Source organism: Lynx rufus, unplaced genomic scaffold (genome assembly GCF_022079265.1).
Source record: "Lynx rufus isolate CCGP_SWC_20201006 ecotype Redwood Valley unplaced genomic scaffold, mLynRuf1.p SCAF_27, whole genome shotgun sequence".
Lineage (NCBI taxonomy): Eukaryota > Metazoa > Chordata > Mammalia > Carnivora > Felidae > Lynx > Lynx rufus.
In genome coordinates this window covers 167591-180998 of record NW_025814842.1, presented here as the reverse complement: position 1 = coordinate 180998, position 13408 = coordinate 167591, and the positions used below count along the sequence as shown (strand labels likewise).

At 61.9% G+C, this 13408-nt stretch overlaps 1 protein-coding gene across 1 annotated transcript in view; it reads right to left on the bottom strand.

Annotated features, from left to right (window-relative positions):
- Positions 1 to 5766: 5766 nt before the first annotated feature.
- FAM20C (FAM20C golgi associated secretory pathway kinase) overlaps positions 5767 to 13408 on the bottom strand; it is a 48096-nt gene continuing 40454 nt past the window's right edge. The window contains exons 6-10 of the mRNA XM_047089445.1: positions 9160 to 9340; positions 8442 to 8551; positions 8201 to 8282; positions 7338 to 7397; positions 5767 to 6764 (exon numbers count right to left, since the gene is read on the bottom strand). Of these exons, the coding sequence (XP_046945401.1) occupies positions 6515 to 6764; positions 7338 to 7397; positions 8201 to 8282; positions 8442 to 8551; positions 9160 to 9340 (683 nt within the window). The 3' untranslated portion in view covers positions 5767 to 6514. The remainder of the gene's footprint in view (positions 6765 to 7337; positions 7398 to 8200; positions 8283 to 8441; positions 8552 to 9159; positions 9341 to 13408) is intronic.

Here is a 13408-nt window from a genome sequence, read left to right as displayed (position 1 = left end):
GAGCCTGTTTCCGATTCTGTGTCTCCCTCTCTCTCTGCCCCTCCCCCATTCATGCTCTGTCTCTCTCTGTCCCAAAAATAAATAAAAAACGTTGAAAAAAAAATTTAAAAGAAATTGTGGTTTATATACACAATGGAGTACTACGTGGCAATGAGAAAGAATGAAATATGGCCCTTTGTAGCAACACGGACGGAACTGGAGAGTGTGATGCTAAGTGAAATAAGTCATACAGAGAAGGACAGATACCGTATGTTTGCACTCTTAGGTGAATCCTGAGAAACTTAACAGAAACCCATGGGGGAGGGGAAGGAAAGAAAAAAAAGGAGGTTAGAGTGGGAGAGAGCCAAAGCATAAGAGACTCTTAAAACCTGAGAACAAACTGAGGGTTGATGGGGGGTGGGAGGGAGGGGAGGGTGGGTGATGGGTAGTGAGGAGGGCACCTTTTGGGATGAGCACTGGGTGTTGTATGGAAACCAATTTGACAGTAAATTTCATATATTGAAAAAAAAAAGAATAGGAATGAACAAAAATATGGTTGGTGTGGGGCAGAGAGCGCTAGGATGGGAGGCTGTGCAAAAGCCCTGTGGCACCATGGAGGTGGTGCGTCCATAGCTTCCACTGCCCTCCCCATGAGCCCCAGACTTCTTCTGTGTTGAAGAGAGTGTCTGTATGTGTTTACTGGTGCACAGAACTTCCACTCAATTCTCGGTGAGGATAATTCATCCATTCGGGGGTAGTTTTTGAGTGGCAGGCACCGTACCGATCCTCCTGGGACAATGAAGAGGCCCCTTGCCTAGGGCCACCGAGTCCTGGTCGCTGTAGGACAGGCGGGCCTGGTTGGTGCTCAGGTGGCTGGCTGAGGACCCACCTGCCAGGCAGATGAGCGTCCCCACGGCCCCTCCGCCCTGAGCCCCTGGATTGGGGTCACTGGCTTTTAGAGCGGGTCTTGCTGTTCGCGGGCTCTCCTCCAGGTGGTGCCAGTGGACCAGGCATGGGGAGTGTCCTTGGTGCAGGCCTCCCCAGGCCTTTCCTGGGGCCTTTCCCGAACGATGGTGACCGCGGGACATATCTGGCCACGGCGGCCAGTGGTGGGGAGTTGTCTCCTACCGCAGGCTAGCCTGGTCCGGGCCCCGCACCTGCTGTACCCCATCCGGTCTGACCTGCGGTTGGCCTCTTTAAAGGTTTCAGCCCACTGTTCCCGTTCAGAACGCCAGGCCGGGAGCTGTCCTCACCCCACTGAGACGGGGTGGACACCGTACCCAGTTCCCAGGCGGGCTCTGAGCCCCCTCCTTCCCAGGGCCAGCTGCAAGCAGAGTGGGGAGGGCCCTCCTCGCGACGTGGGGACTCTGGGGTCAGAGGCGTGTCGTCCCTCACCGCCCACCGCAGCCCACACCCAGGCGGAGGCTGCTCGAGGCCTCCTCTGCTCGCCTCTTCTGTTAAGGTCCCTCTGGGAGGGGTGTCCCTCAGGGACACGTGGAGGAGTTTCCCTGGGAGACTGGCCAGGGTGTGGGAGGGACGTGGGAGGGCAGGTGGGAGCCCCTTGGGCGCTGGGTACTGTGTTCACCCTGTCCCAGTGGGGTGAGGACAGCTCCTCTGCCTGGGGGCTTGGCCTTTGGGGCTCTGGCCCCAGGGGTCTGTGCATTCAGCTTACTCCCAGGTGACTGGGTGCCAGGTACACTGTGGGGGCCACCGGGGGTGGGGGGAGGAGTCCTGCAGCCCGTGAGGCTCCCTTGTCACCCTTCTGTGGGCCATGGGGGTGTCCTTTGCTGTTCGTGCATCTCAGGCTTCTGGATGGGGGGCCTGGAAACAAGAGGGGGTCCACCCACTTGCACTACTAAGCCCCACTACAGCCATGTTGTCCCCTCGTGAGGGTCCCTCGTTACACATTGGTTTCCTTGTTTATTTACTTCCTTTAATTTGGGTAGTGGTCCGAGCCAAGAGCCTGCGGCCTCTGTCTGGGTGCCCCCCCCACCCCCCGCCTCCCGCCTGCCCCTCACTTCTCCAGAATGAGTCCCCCGGCCCACTGAGGGGGCACTGGTTTTGACACCCCCCCCACCCCACCACCCCGTTTTTTGTTTTTGTTTCTGTTTACATCACGTTTGAGTTCTCGCCCGCACTTTCTCCTGGGCCCCTCTTGAAATTTCTGTCCAGTCTGTGGACCAGGCAGGCTGGGTGACGCCCCCAGGAGACCCGACTTGCACCAAGAGGAGTTTTGTGGAAAGCCCTTTTTCTTCATTTTGTTCGGGACCGGCTCCCTCTGCCCCCCGCCTCTCTCCACCCCACGAGGTTTCATAGGAGTCCCGGGGCAGGCCGGTCTGGGTGTGGGTCTGTGTTCTCTCTCAGCAGCTGACGGTGTGTAGGGGCGAGGTGTGGTCTGAGCTTAAAGACAGAAAGAGGGTCTCCTGCGTCTAAGGGTCTGGCCGATCCAGGCCCCGAACACCTCTCGCTCACCGCGTCGGATTCAGGAAAGTCGTTTCTCCGGTCGGGGACTCAGTTGTGACAGCTGTAAAATGACATAGTTGGGCGGGGGGTTCTCTCGGGCGGTGCTGACCCTACGGCCTCCAGGCCCGCAGCCCAGCCCCTGACCCCACCTCCTCCCCCTGTATCTTCAGCCGCATTCCGGACGTGTGCCGGAGAAGCTGATGGGCGCACCTTACGAAGCCTTGCGTAACCCCGCCATCAGGCCGCACAGAACAGCGGAGCCTGCTCCTTCCCTCCTGCTCCCACCACCGCGTCCCCGGGGAGTCCCGCCCCTCTCCCTGGATGCGCTCGCTTCCATTCTTGTGTTACCTCCGTGCTTGACAGGCGTATGTTAAACTTTATATTTCAAGTTTCACCTAACACCTGTCGACTTTGCCTCTTGCAGAGAGGGCTTAGCGCTCAGACCACGTCCTCCCCGGCCCCGGCCCGCCTCGGTCACACCACCTGTGCTTTCTTTGGAGCAATAATGTGGGGCATGTCTGTAAATACCGTCCAGAGCTGAGTCGTGAGTTCCCGTAATTGCACATCCTCTCCCGAGGAGCTGATCCTCTGCACAGAACGGCCTTTCCTGTCTGCCCGGTTCCCGGAAGGTGCTCGTCACCGGCTGGGCTGTGCTGTTGTCTCTTCCGGTTCCTCGAAACAACCGAAGAGCCGGTTCCTCGCTGTTCCACGTCTTCCTGGACACGGCCCTCCCGCCCCCGTTCTGCCCACCGATCCGGGCTGGCATCCCTCCCCGTTCCTGCTTCCTGGTCTGCTGGCACGGCCTCCTGGGCACAGGCCGTTCAGGGCCCGTGTCCTCACCCAGGCCCGGTAGGCTCCTCGGTGGGCGGTTGGCCTGCTGGGCCGTTGAGGGAATGTGGCTTCTGGCGTCGTGCCCTTCGTATCCCAGTGGCTGAGCCTTGGGAAAGTGCTTCCCTGTGTCGCGGGGACGAGGAGCCTCCTTTCTGCCTGAGACGCCCTCTTCCCAAGTGGCCTCGGCCTTCGGACTTGTGCGTCGGCTTCGCACTGGCCGATTTTAGCAAGGACCCTTCTAAGTCAGTTTAGTGAGAGCCTCGCCCTGGATGTCGGATCGGGTCCCCATCCCCCAGGGGGTGTCTGGTCCCCCCGGCCCGCTTCAGCAAGAATCCTGACCCCATGCCTCCTCAGTAATTTCCAGCCCACTGACCCCCTGCTCCGTGGCTGCGAATCCCCGCTTTGTCACGCCGTGTCCTGAGCTGAGCCTGGGTGAACAGGGACGTCCCTGTGCCCACAGTGTGCTCTCACTGCCAGCCTGCGCTGGGCTTTCTCTGAGACACCTGCACGTTCTGGTGCCAATGATTCTGCCTGGCTTTTGAAGGGCGGCAGATTACGTCACCCCGAGATGGGCCTCTTTGGCGTGAGGATTGTTTCGAGCTGGTTGTTTTGAGAGTCAGCAGACACAGGAGATACTCTGAAGTGGAGTGGAACTTACCCGTTTGCCGGGGACGTTCGCGCTGAGAAGGGGAACCCCCACGTGCAAGGGTGTGCCCCGTCCTGGACCAAGAGGAGTCCGGGCCACAGAGACGGGCCTAGACCTGAATCTGTGTGACAACCGCACGCTCACTCTTTCTGGTCACCTTTTTCGTTCTCTCTTTGCTCAGGAAACTCCAAGAGACCTGGGGGTTCTGTGTTGGGACCCAAGAAAAAAGACCAAAAGTGTATTTCCTGTTATGCCACAGGCGCCCCGGGAGCCCCACCTACCAGGCAGCTTACGCACGGGCTCTTAGAGCAGGTGCGGCTCCTGGTGGGGTCCCCTGCTGGCCTGCAGGTGGCTGTCTCCTGCCTGTCCCCACATGGCCTGTCCTCTGCATGTGCGGGGAGGAAGACTCCCCTCCTCTTACGAGGAGGCCAGTCCTAGCGGATTGGGGCCCCGGCTCTTGACCTCACTCAACCTTATTGCCCCCTTAAAGGTCCATCTCCAAATGCACTTACAGTGGGGGTCAGGCCTCCACCCAGGAACTTGGGAGCAGGGTCTCTCCTACCTCTGTCCCTTCCCCATCTGTCCCTGTCTGGAGTGGCCTAGTTTGTGCCTTACGCATGGGTTGGTCACCTCTGGTGATGTCCCTGGGTCACCAGCGGGTCCTGCAGAAGCTGCCTGGCCAACCGTACTGGACCAACGGTGGTTGGACAGGGGGGGGGCTGGAGACGTGTGCAGCACCGACTGGCCCTGAGTCAGAGGCCGCGACACCAGCACTCCGTTCCCTCGGGGAGGCCTGGGGTGGGGGGGACGCACCGTCCGGGCCACGGAGCTGTCTGCTCCCTCTCGTGGAACCACGGCAGGCCCTCCTGGGCACTCTCCTCCTCCCCACGTGGCAGGGACAGGGACCGAAGCGGGAGACCGGAGAAGGGTGGCGGGCAGGGCCAGAGGTACGCAGGTGCCGGCCATCGGGCGAGCGCCGGGCTGGAAGCCTGTGCGAGGCAGGGAGCGGGCGGGAGCCACGTCCCCCGTTTACTTCCTTGCAGCCTAAGGCTCTTTTGTAGCTGGGCTGTGGGCAGGCCTCCCGCACCTGAGCGCGGCCCGGGTGGGGCTCAGGGACGTGGAGGAGCCCTCCTGCCCCTCAGTGAACAGCTGGCCGTTCTGGGAACCTGAGCCGACTTTGGGGCCCAGTGTCAGACCCTCACGGAGCCTCAGTTTCCCCATCTGTGAAACGAGGAAAAGAAAATCGACCTGGCCATGTCGCTTTAGAGACCAGTAACAGTTCATTTCGGCTGCTTTGCAAGGTGCCGAGCACACGGAAAGTGATGGTCCTGGGGCAGCAGTGGGGCTGGGAGCATGAGAGGGGGTGCCCAGGAGGCACCGGGGGCTCTGATTTCCAGCGCCCTCTGCTCCCAGGCGTTCTCATGCTGCAGGGTTTACGTGAGCCCTCGGTGGCGTGCTCTCCTCGGAAGCCTCGGGGCTGGCCTGTCACGGCGCCCTCTGCCCTCACGGTGCTGCACACGGAGAAGGTCTGGGGAGCCTCCAGGCGGGCTCCCGGGGGAGGATTCAGGCCCCGCGGCCAGCAGCGCGGGGCAAACGTGGTGTGCCCGCAGGCGCCAGTGCCGTGTAGGTGTGATGCCACCCTCTGGGACCAGCCCGTGTCTCCGGGGACCCCCTCCCAGCTTTGTCCGCGCCTGCCACGGCAGGAGTGGGATGGGCGGTTGCCCCCGGGCCCACGCCTCCTGCTTGCCTACGGGCCACCCTGGGCGCTCCCAGCTCCAGGACTGACTTCTGTGGACGGTGGGTGGGCAGGCAGCCGAGCTCAGGGTGTGGGGACCTGGACCCCAATACACATTTGCTGTATTTTTATTGCACTCTTACCACATTGCAATCTATTCCACAAAAATGCTGCAAAATTAAGCCTGTTGCTGAGCCCCGCGGAGGGGCCCGTGTGACGTATTTACACAACCATCAGAGCAAAGTCAGAACAGCAGCAGCACCCTCAGCGGCCGGGGAGCGTCCCCGGGGCTGCCGAGCGGCTCTGAGAAATGGAAGACGTGGTCGTTTACGTCACTCTGGAGCCAGGAGTCTGTCGACCAGCCCGTGGTTCCATCAGGAGCCCCCCGGGCACCGGGATGGGACGGTCGGCCGTCCGGCTGCAGGGCCCCCAGGAAGGAGGGGAGGCGGGAGTTTATTTCAAGTCAGGTCCAGATGTGAGCAAACTTGGTGGGAGAGGCCAGCCCCGTGGGCTCTGCCCCCTCGTGTGCATTTGGTAGCTGGGCTGGCGTCCGTGTGTGTGGGCGTCGCTCTCTGCCTATGCACATACACGCCACGTATAAATACAAAATAGTACATGAACGCTTCCTTTCCATACAAAAAAGGTGGGTCGCCCCCGCCGCCAGGCCGCCTCCCTCCGTGAGCACAGAGCGCCCGCTCCCCGACCTCCTCCGGTCTCGAGGACGAATACGACGTGTCCTGTCGGACCCACCGCCGAAGGTTCCCGGACTCTGGGAGTGGCCTGTCTGTTCCCAAAGTCACTGAACGCAGGGTGTGGACGCACGTGTCCCTCCTCCGTGGCAGGCCGGCGGCTCTCGGTCACTACCTGCGGGGGGGGACTCTGTGCTCAGGGCCCAGGTCGTCCTCCAGCACGCTGTGCGGCCCGTCCTTCTCCACACAGTCCCTGACGGCCTGCAGCACGATGCGGAGCCTCCGGTCCAGGGCCTCCAGGTGAGGCTGGTACAAGACGGGGGCCACGCGGTCCTTGCTCAGGGACTCTGCCATCAGCAGGCTCAGCTTGTACTCCTCCTTGGCCAGGAGCTGCAGCCGCAGGTAGGTGGACTTCCTGACCCTGCGGGGGACAGGGAGGTCAGGCGCCAGCTCGCAGGAGGCGGTGCCCGGCCTCTAAGGACTGGGCGCGGGGCGCTGGGGCAGGACGAGGGACCGCGTCGGCCCCGAGCGGGGAGGCCGCGGGTTGGTCCTCGGCCTGCCTAGGCCCCTGCGTGCCAGAGGCGCCACGGTGAGGGTCCCGCCTGGCAGAGCAGGGGGCCACGTGAGGCCTGGCAGTACACGGGCAGACGCAGGGCGGGGAGGGACGGCCTGACCCCCCGGGAGACGGCGCTCGGCTCCGCGGCGCACGCCTGCCTGGGCCGGGCAGACCCAGTGCGCCTCGCAGACTGCTGTCCCGGCCCTGACAGGAGGATCCGGTGGGGAGCCCCGAAGAGGGTGGCAGAGAGTGCTGGGGACGGGACCCCTGTGCGGGCGCCAGCGTCTTCAGCCGTAAGGTGGGCCGTTATGGGGTCTGTGGGCTGTGTGCTGGCAAGGGCCTTGGGGCTCTGGCCTGCATGCTGCAGGGACTGGGGGGTTTCTGCTTAGCCTGGGGACGGGCCGGGGCTCCCTAGGGGGCAGGCAGTGGAGGCCTTACCTGCAGCACTGCTGTAAAGGCACCAGAATGGACAGCTCATCGTGGGAATATTTTCCAAACCTGCCCAAAGAAGAGGAGAATTGTCCAGGGTGTCGCCTGCGTGCCGAGGGTACCACAGAGCAGCCCCGGGGACACCCAGGGCCCTGGAATGAGCACCTCACGCGTGCCCTGCTGGGACGCCAGGGCCGTGTGGCCCGGCCCCTGCTGTCCCCGGCACTGGACGCAGGGCCTGGGATGAGGGAGGTCCTGGAAGGTAGCCTAGCCTTCTGGCCGCTGCGTGGGGCAGGAGCTCATAAACGCAGGGTCCTAGGCAGGCAGTCGGTGGTCAGCTCAGCCCAGTGCCGTCTTTTATGCTGGGAACTCGTGGCCCCCACACGTCAACTGTCCGGGCGCCCGGTGCCCACTTCTCCGAGGCATCTGAGAATAGCTTTAGTGGCAGCTTTAACCATTTGGGGAGGGCAGGTCCTGTGTCCCTGCCTGCTGATCAGGCAGATGGCCCTCCTTGGTGGCTCCGGCCAGCAGGCCCCCCACAAAGGGGGCAGGGAGGACCGTTTGTCCCTGCCAGCCAGTCCCAGACATCCACATGAGGCATAAAGGGCTCCTCACGGCCCTGTCCTTCCTGGCAAGCACCCTCTCTGGGCCTCAGTTTCCCCAGGGCGACATGGGGACATAACAGGACCCAGTGCACAGGGTGACTGACCCTGAGGGTCAGAAGGAGCAACACGACAGGCACTTTCTGCCGATGGGAGCCAGAGGCCAGGGGCCCCCACCCTGCACCACACACAGAATGTCCTTGGGGAATGGCCCTCCCCGCCGCCACAGTCTGGGCCCCCCGGGTCTGTAGGAGCAAGAACACAGCTCACCCTCTTCCGTTGTCCAAGTGGATGATAAATGTCTCATTCCCAAACTTCTCGAAAGTCTCATAGTGATGACGGTCCATGTTCCCTGTGGACAGAAGCAAGCTGAAAACCCAGGGCTGTCCCCCCCTCACCCCGCCCCTGTGTGACACCAGAGCCGAAACAACGGAGCAAAGCGGGTGCCGTGGCCACAGCCGGTCACGTGCCGGGTGGGAGGCTCGGGTGCAGGCCGGGGCCGTCGACATACCCATGAGGAAGTCAAAAATGGTCATGTCCATGACGTCCAGCACTCGGCGACTGCTGTCATAGGGGGGCGTCTGCTTTACCTCCTCGCAGTAGTCGGGGTCCACTTCCCACCTGCAGGGGAGCCACTGTGAGAAGGCTGAGTTCCTCCTCCGTGTGGACAGGGAGGCCCAAAGCAGCTCAGCACGGCGGGATTACCGCAGCAACGACGGGGGGTGCAGAGAGGCGTCAGCACAGAATAGCGCCTCACGCCTCTGGCCGAGGCTGCATTAACGGGAGTACGGGGCTGGGAGGTGAGCAAGCCATGTCTGGAGGCCGTCATCAGCCCCAGATGCCGGGTTTCTGGGGGGGGGGGGTCGCTGTTAGGAAGCAGAGCCTGGACACCACGCCCACAGAGACACCTCCACGGCCACCTCTCTCGTCTGAGGGACAGGAAGGGCAAGGAGTGCAAGCCGAGCTTGGACACTGAGAGCCTGTGCTTCTGGGCTGGCCAGCGCCACCGCGGGGGGCACCTCTGATTCTCAGGGTGAGGAAGCCCCGTCCCGCCATCTATTCACAAAGCGGAGGTCTCGTCCGCGTCACAAAGGGAGGCTGGGCGCGCCTCCCTTCCCCGACACCCCTTCACACCCCGTGGCCCTGGACAGGCCCGAGGCCCCTCCGAGCAAAGCGCTGTCAGAATGAGCAGGCGGGCCCGGCCTGGGCTCGGCCTGCCCAGCACTCACTCTGCCTTCTTGCGCTTGTGGTAGGAGCGCCGCCACGGGTTCCGCCACGTCTTCCTCTTGGCCAGGGACAGGTCTGGCAGGAAGGCCGCCAGGGAGCCCTCGATCTGGTCGGGCTTCCCACACAGCGCGTGCTCCGTAGAGCAGTAGTAGGAACACTCGCCGTAGAAGCAGACGTTGTTGGCTGGCGGCAGACAGACACAGGGGTGAGCAGGGAGCGGCACGTCCCACGCCTGCCCTCCCGCACGTCCGCCTGGGCCTCCCACGTCCACGCCGTCCGTCGGACTCGCGCGGCCCAGATCTCCCATTGCTGTGACCCTGTGGTACGGGACACGGAGGCCCACGGAGCGGGGCTGAGCGGCCCGAGGCCGCACAGCTGTGGGAGACGGGACGGCCTCGACAGAAACTCTAGAGTCAACGCTCAGAGGCTTAAAAGGCATAACGGAAGCGTGGACGCTCCACGGCGGGAGGGGATGTCTGCGAATCGCACATCCGACGAGGGTCTGGCGTGTGGCACATGTCAGGAACGCCTCAAGCGTAAAAAGCTAAATAATCCAACTGACGCACGGGAAGGGAGTTCAACAGATACTGCAAAGGCGCAAGGGGCCAACAGGGACGTGGGAAGATGCTCCACACCATCGGTCGTCAGGGGAATGCGGTGGAGCCACAGAGACGCCCCTTCTTACCCACCAGGCCGGGTTTGGTCAAGAGAACAGGCGTTTACAGGTGTCGCGGAGGATGGGGAGAGACCGGGGCCCCGGACAGAGCCGGTGGGGCACAAACGGGGGAGTCCCACACAGAAATATTGGTGGCTCGGGGGCTGGGGGAGGCGGGAGCTGGGGGTGACTAACAGGGACGGGCTCCTTTTTGGGGTGAGGAGAGCGTGCGGAGATCAGCGGGGCTGTGGCACGACGTGACGCATGTACCAAAAGCCACCGAATGGCACACTTCTAAATGATGAGTTTCATCAAAAGATAGGGTGGGGCAAATTTAACTCGATCTAACCAATATGTATAGGCAGTTACTTAATAAAACGCCCTGGTCATTTTGTTGCCCAAAAGAAGTTAATGAATTCCATGGCGCCCGAATCATGTCTCGATGAAACAAGTAATTTAGAAAGCGGGCACCTCTTGCTGACCAGGCGACACGCCGATTTGTTGCCAGAGGCCCCTGCCGGTCAGGGGCGCGATGGCGCTCGTGTGAGTATTTACCGGGAGAATCTTGCGTTCAGTGACTTGTCTGTTTGGTGGAGAGACCCTCGAGAGCCCGGGGAGTGCGGCAGCCAGAAGCCCCCTCCCGGCTGTGCAAACGGCCGGTTCCCCAGACGAGGGGTCTCCTTTCGTGCGGCTGCGCGCCCTGCCCGCATGGCAGTCACGAGGCTCCCGAGTCTTCTGGCCACGCGCTCGCTCCCCGTGGACTCCTGACGTGAGCCTGGCAGGCCCTTCTCGCCGCAGTCTCCGTGTCTGGTGGGCAGTCTCCGTGGGCAGCCGTCCAGAGGAGATGGGGGGCCGGTGCAGGGGCTCCCGCCGCGCCCCGCCCCGCCGGCACACGGGAGTCTCCGCCTGGATGGCCTGCCTCTCTCTTCCTGCCCCTGACCTCATGATCCCCGAGCCGGTGCTGGGGAATTGCTGTGAGGACAGTCTGGGAAAGGCCGGTCTGTGGTCTCGCCTGCGTGTTGACGCAGTTCATCAGCGACCCCCCGACACACAGTGCAGCCATAACCGAGGCGGCAGCCCCACTTTCAGGGGGACAGTCTATCTGATCCTGTTGGCCGGAGCTCTGGGATTTGCTACGCTAAGAGCCTAAGCTGGCTCTGCTCAGAGAGAAAGGCATTTCTTGAGTGCACAGCACGGTCCTCGTCAGACATCCAAATCTGGTTTCTGAAGGAGCAGCCAGGGTGGGGCCCGGAACACTGCCCAGAGGCGCGAAATCGGTGTGGTCTTTCACCTCCTGTGCCTCGGTTTCCCCACCTGAACGAGGGCCCCGGCAGTGCCTGCTCATGGGCTTGGGAGTATTAAACAGGAAATGCGGGTAAGATCAGATGTCTGACACTGAGTCAGAGGGCAGTGCAGGTGAGCGGTCACTAGGTCACCCCCGCGCTTGGACGGGGGAGGGGGAGGGGGACGAGGGGACATGAGCCCTTTCTCGTCTCAGCGATGACGTCTCAGCAGACGGCGGGGAGAAGGTGGGGGCCAGAGTCAGCCCAGGAGAACCTGCTTCCCTGCCACTCTGGGGCCACCGCCTCCAACTCCGGGGACCTCGGGGGGGGGGGTGGGGGCAGGACGGGTGACCCCGAGCGAGAACCTGGTCTCTGTGGAGCTGGAAAGCATGTGGCTCGAGGGCTGAGCATTGGGACCGGGAGTGTTCCAGGCCTTTGCACGGCAGGGAGGAGGGTCCAGAAGAACGGGACGCTTACTGTCCTAACCCCACCTGGATGGATCTGGTGTGGGTGGCTCTCAGGTGGGGCTGGAATTCTGGGGAGCCACCATCGCTCAGGAGTGGCCTGAAGGTGTCCGGGCACAACTCTGGGGACCCTTCTTACCCTCGTGCGCATTTAAACTGGACGCTGTGTTGGGGCGCCTGGGTGGCGCAGTCGGTTAAGCGTCCGACTTCAGCCAGGTCACGATCTCGCGGTCCGGGAGTTCGAGCCCCGCGTCGGGCTCTGGGCTGATGGCTCAGAGCCTGGAGCCTGCTTCCAGTTCTGTGTCTCCCTCTCTCTCTGCCCCTCCCCCGTTCATGCTCTGTCTCTCTCTGTCCCCCAAAAAATAAATAAACGTTGAAAAAAAAAATTTAAAAAAAAAAAATAAACTGGACGCTGTGTCCACAACGTGTGGGTAGAGGCCTTGTGCCTACCCAGCCAGACCCAGGCCTGCGTAGCAGGAAAAAGAGTGACTTGAAAGATGTGGGGCTGAGTGGCTGGGAGGGAACAGGAGGGGCTCCCAGAGCTGCTCACAGTCTGTGTCTTGTCCTAGAGGTGTTTACGTAGGTGGGTTCCCCTTGTAGAAACCCACGGATGCGTGTACCTTCCAGGATGTATGAGATGTGTCCATGGAGATTTACTGCAAAGTACAAAGACTTTTGTGGGGCTTGGCACAACTGGGTTCCGACCCAGCCTGCCTTTGTGGGCCTCAGCACAACTGGGTTCCGACCCAGTCTGCCTTTGTGGGGCTCGGCACAACTGGGTTCCGACCCAGCCTGTCTCTGCACTGTTGCTTGGCGGGGGCGCTTAGCTGCTCTCCTGAAAGAAGACGTATCTGCTTAGACTAGGAACCGATTCCGCTTTTGTTTATAGGAAGGGATCCACACCCTTCTTCACCCACCACATGTGGGACTTCAGTGCTGGGATTCTGGACACTGGTGGCTCCGTGGCCCCTTTGAGAGCCCCCGGCAAAGCTGCCATGCGCCCCGGTGAGACCTCGAGACCCAGAAGCGGGGTTCCTGCAGGGAGGTCGCTGTGCACCAAGAAAGCAAAGTGTAGAAAGTTCTTGACTCATTTTCCTTTCTTGACATTTCCTCCACTTCATTTGGGGCGGGTTACTGAGTCCCCTCTCGGCGGTGCCCATCACCAGATGACCAGGTAAACGACATGGGACGCACCCACCCAGGGCCACGGGACCCTGACATAAAGAGCAACACGCAAGACACCACACAGCGATGTGGAGGGACCTCAGAAGAGTGCTGTCGAGCAACAGAAGACAGACAGACCGCCGGTCACCCCCACTGTGCCAAACCGTAGAAGAAGCAAAGAAACCCTCAGATAGGGAAAGCACATAGCGCTGTTGGGGGTACAGGGCAGGATGGGACCGGGGCAGACGGGCCAGTTCGTTGCTTCTCTGCTCGTGTCAAAACTCCTCGAACTTCGCACGTTGATACTGTCTACACTATGCCAATCGTACCTCAACAAAATGCTTAAAATGGGGAGGGGGGGGCGAGGAAACAACCCGCCCCCACAGGCTGGCCTGAGAATTAAAGGTGGAATCCCACAGCAGGTGCATACCAGTGCCTGGCATACCGCAGGTGCCCAGTGATGTCCGTGTTCCCTTGCTGCGGTAGAATGGCCTAGAACATCCCTGCCGTGTGGTGGCCAAGGTGGAGGGCACGGCGCCCGCGGTGCAGGCCTTGCGGGCAGCAGCAGCCCTGTCTGAGGGCGCTGGGGGCTGCTCACGGGGGGGACAAACTTGTTTCAGGCTGAGGGGACATTATCCAGCCCGAGTGGCCCCACCCACGGCCCGCTCTCAGCAGCAACAGGCCT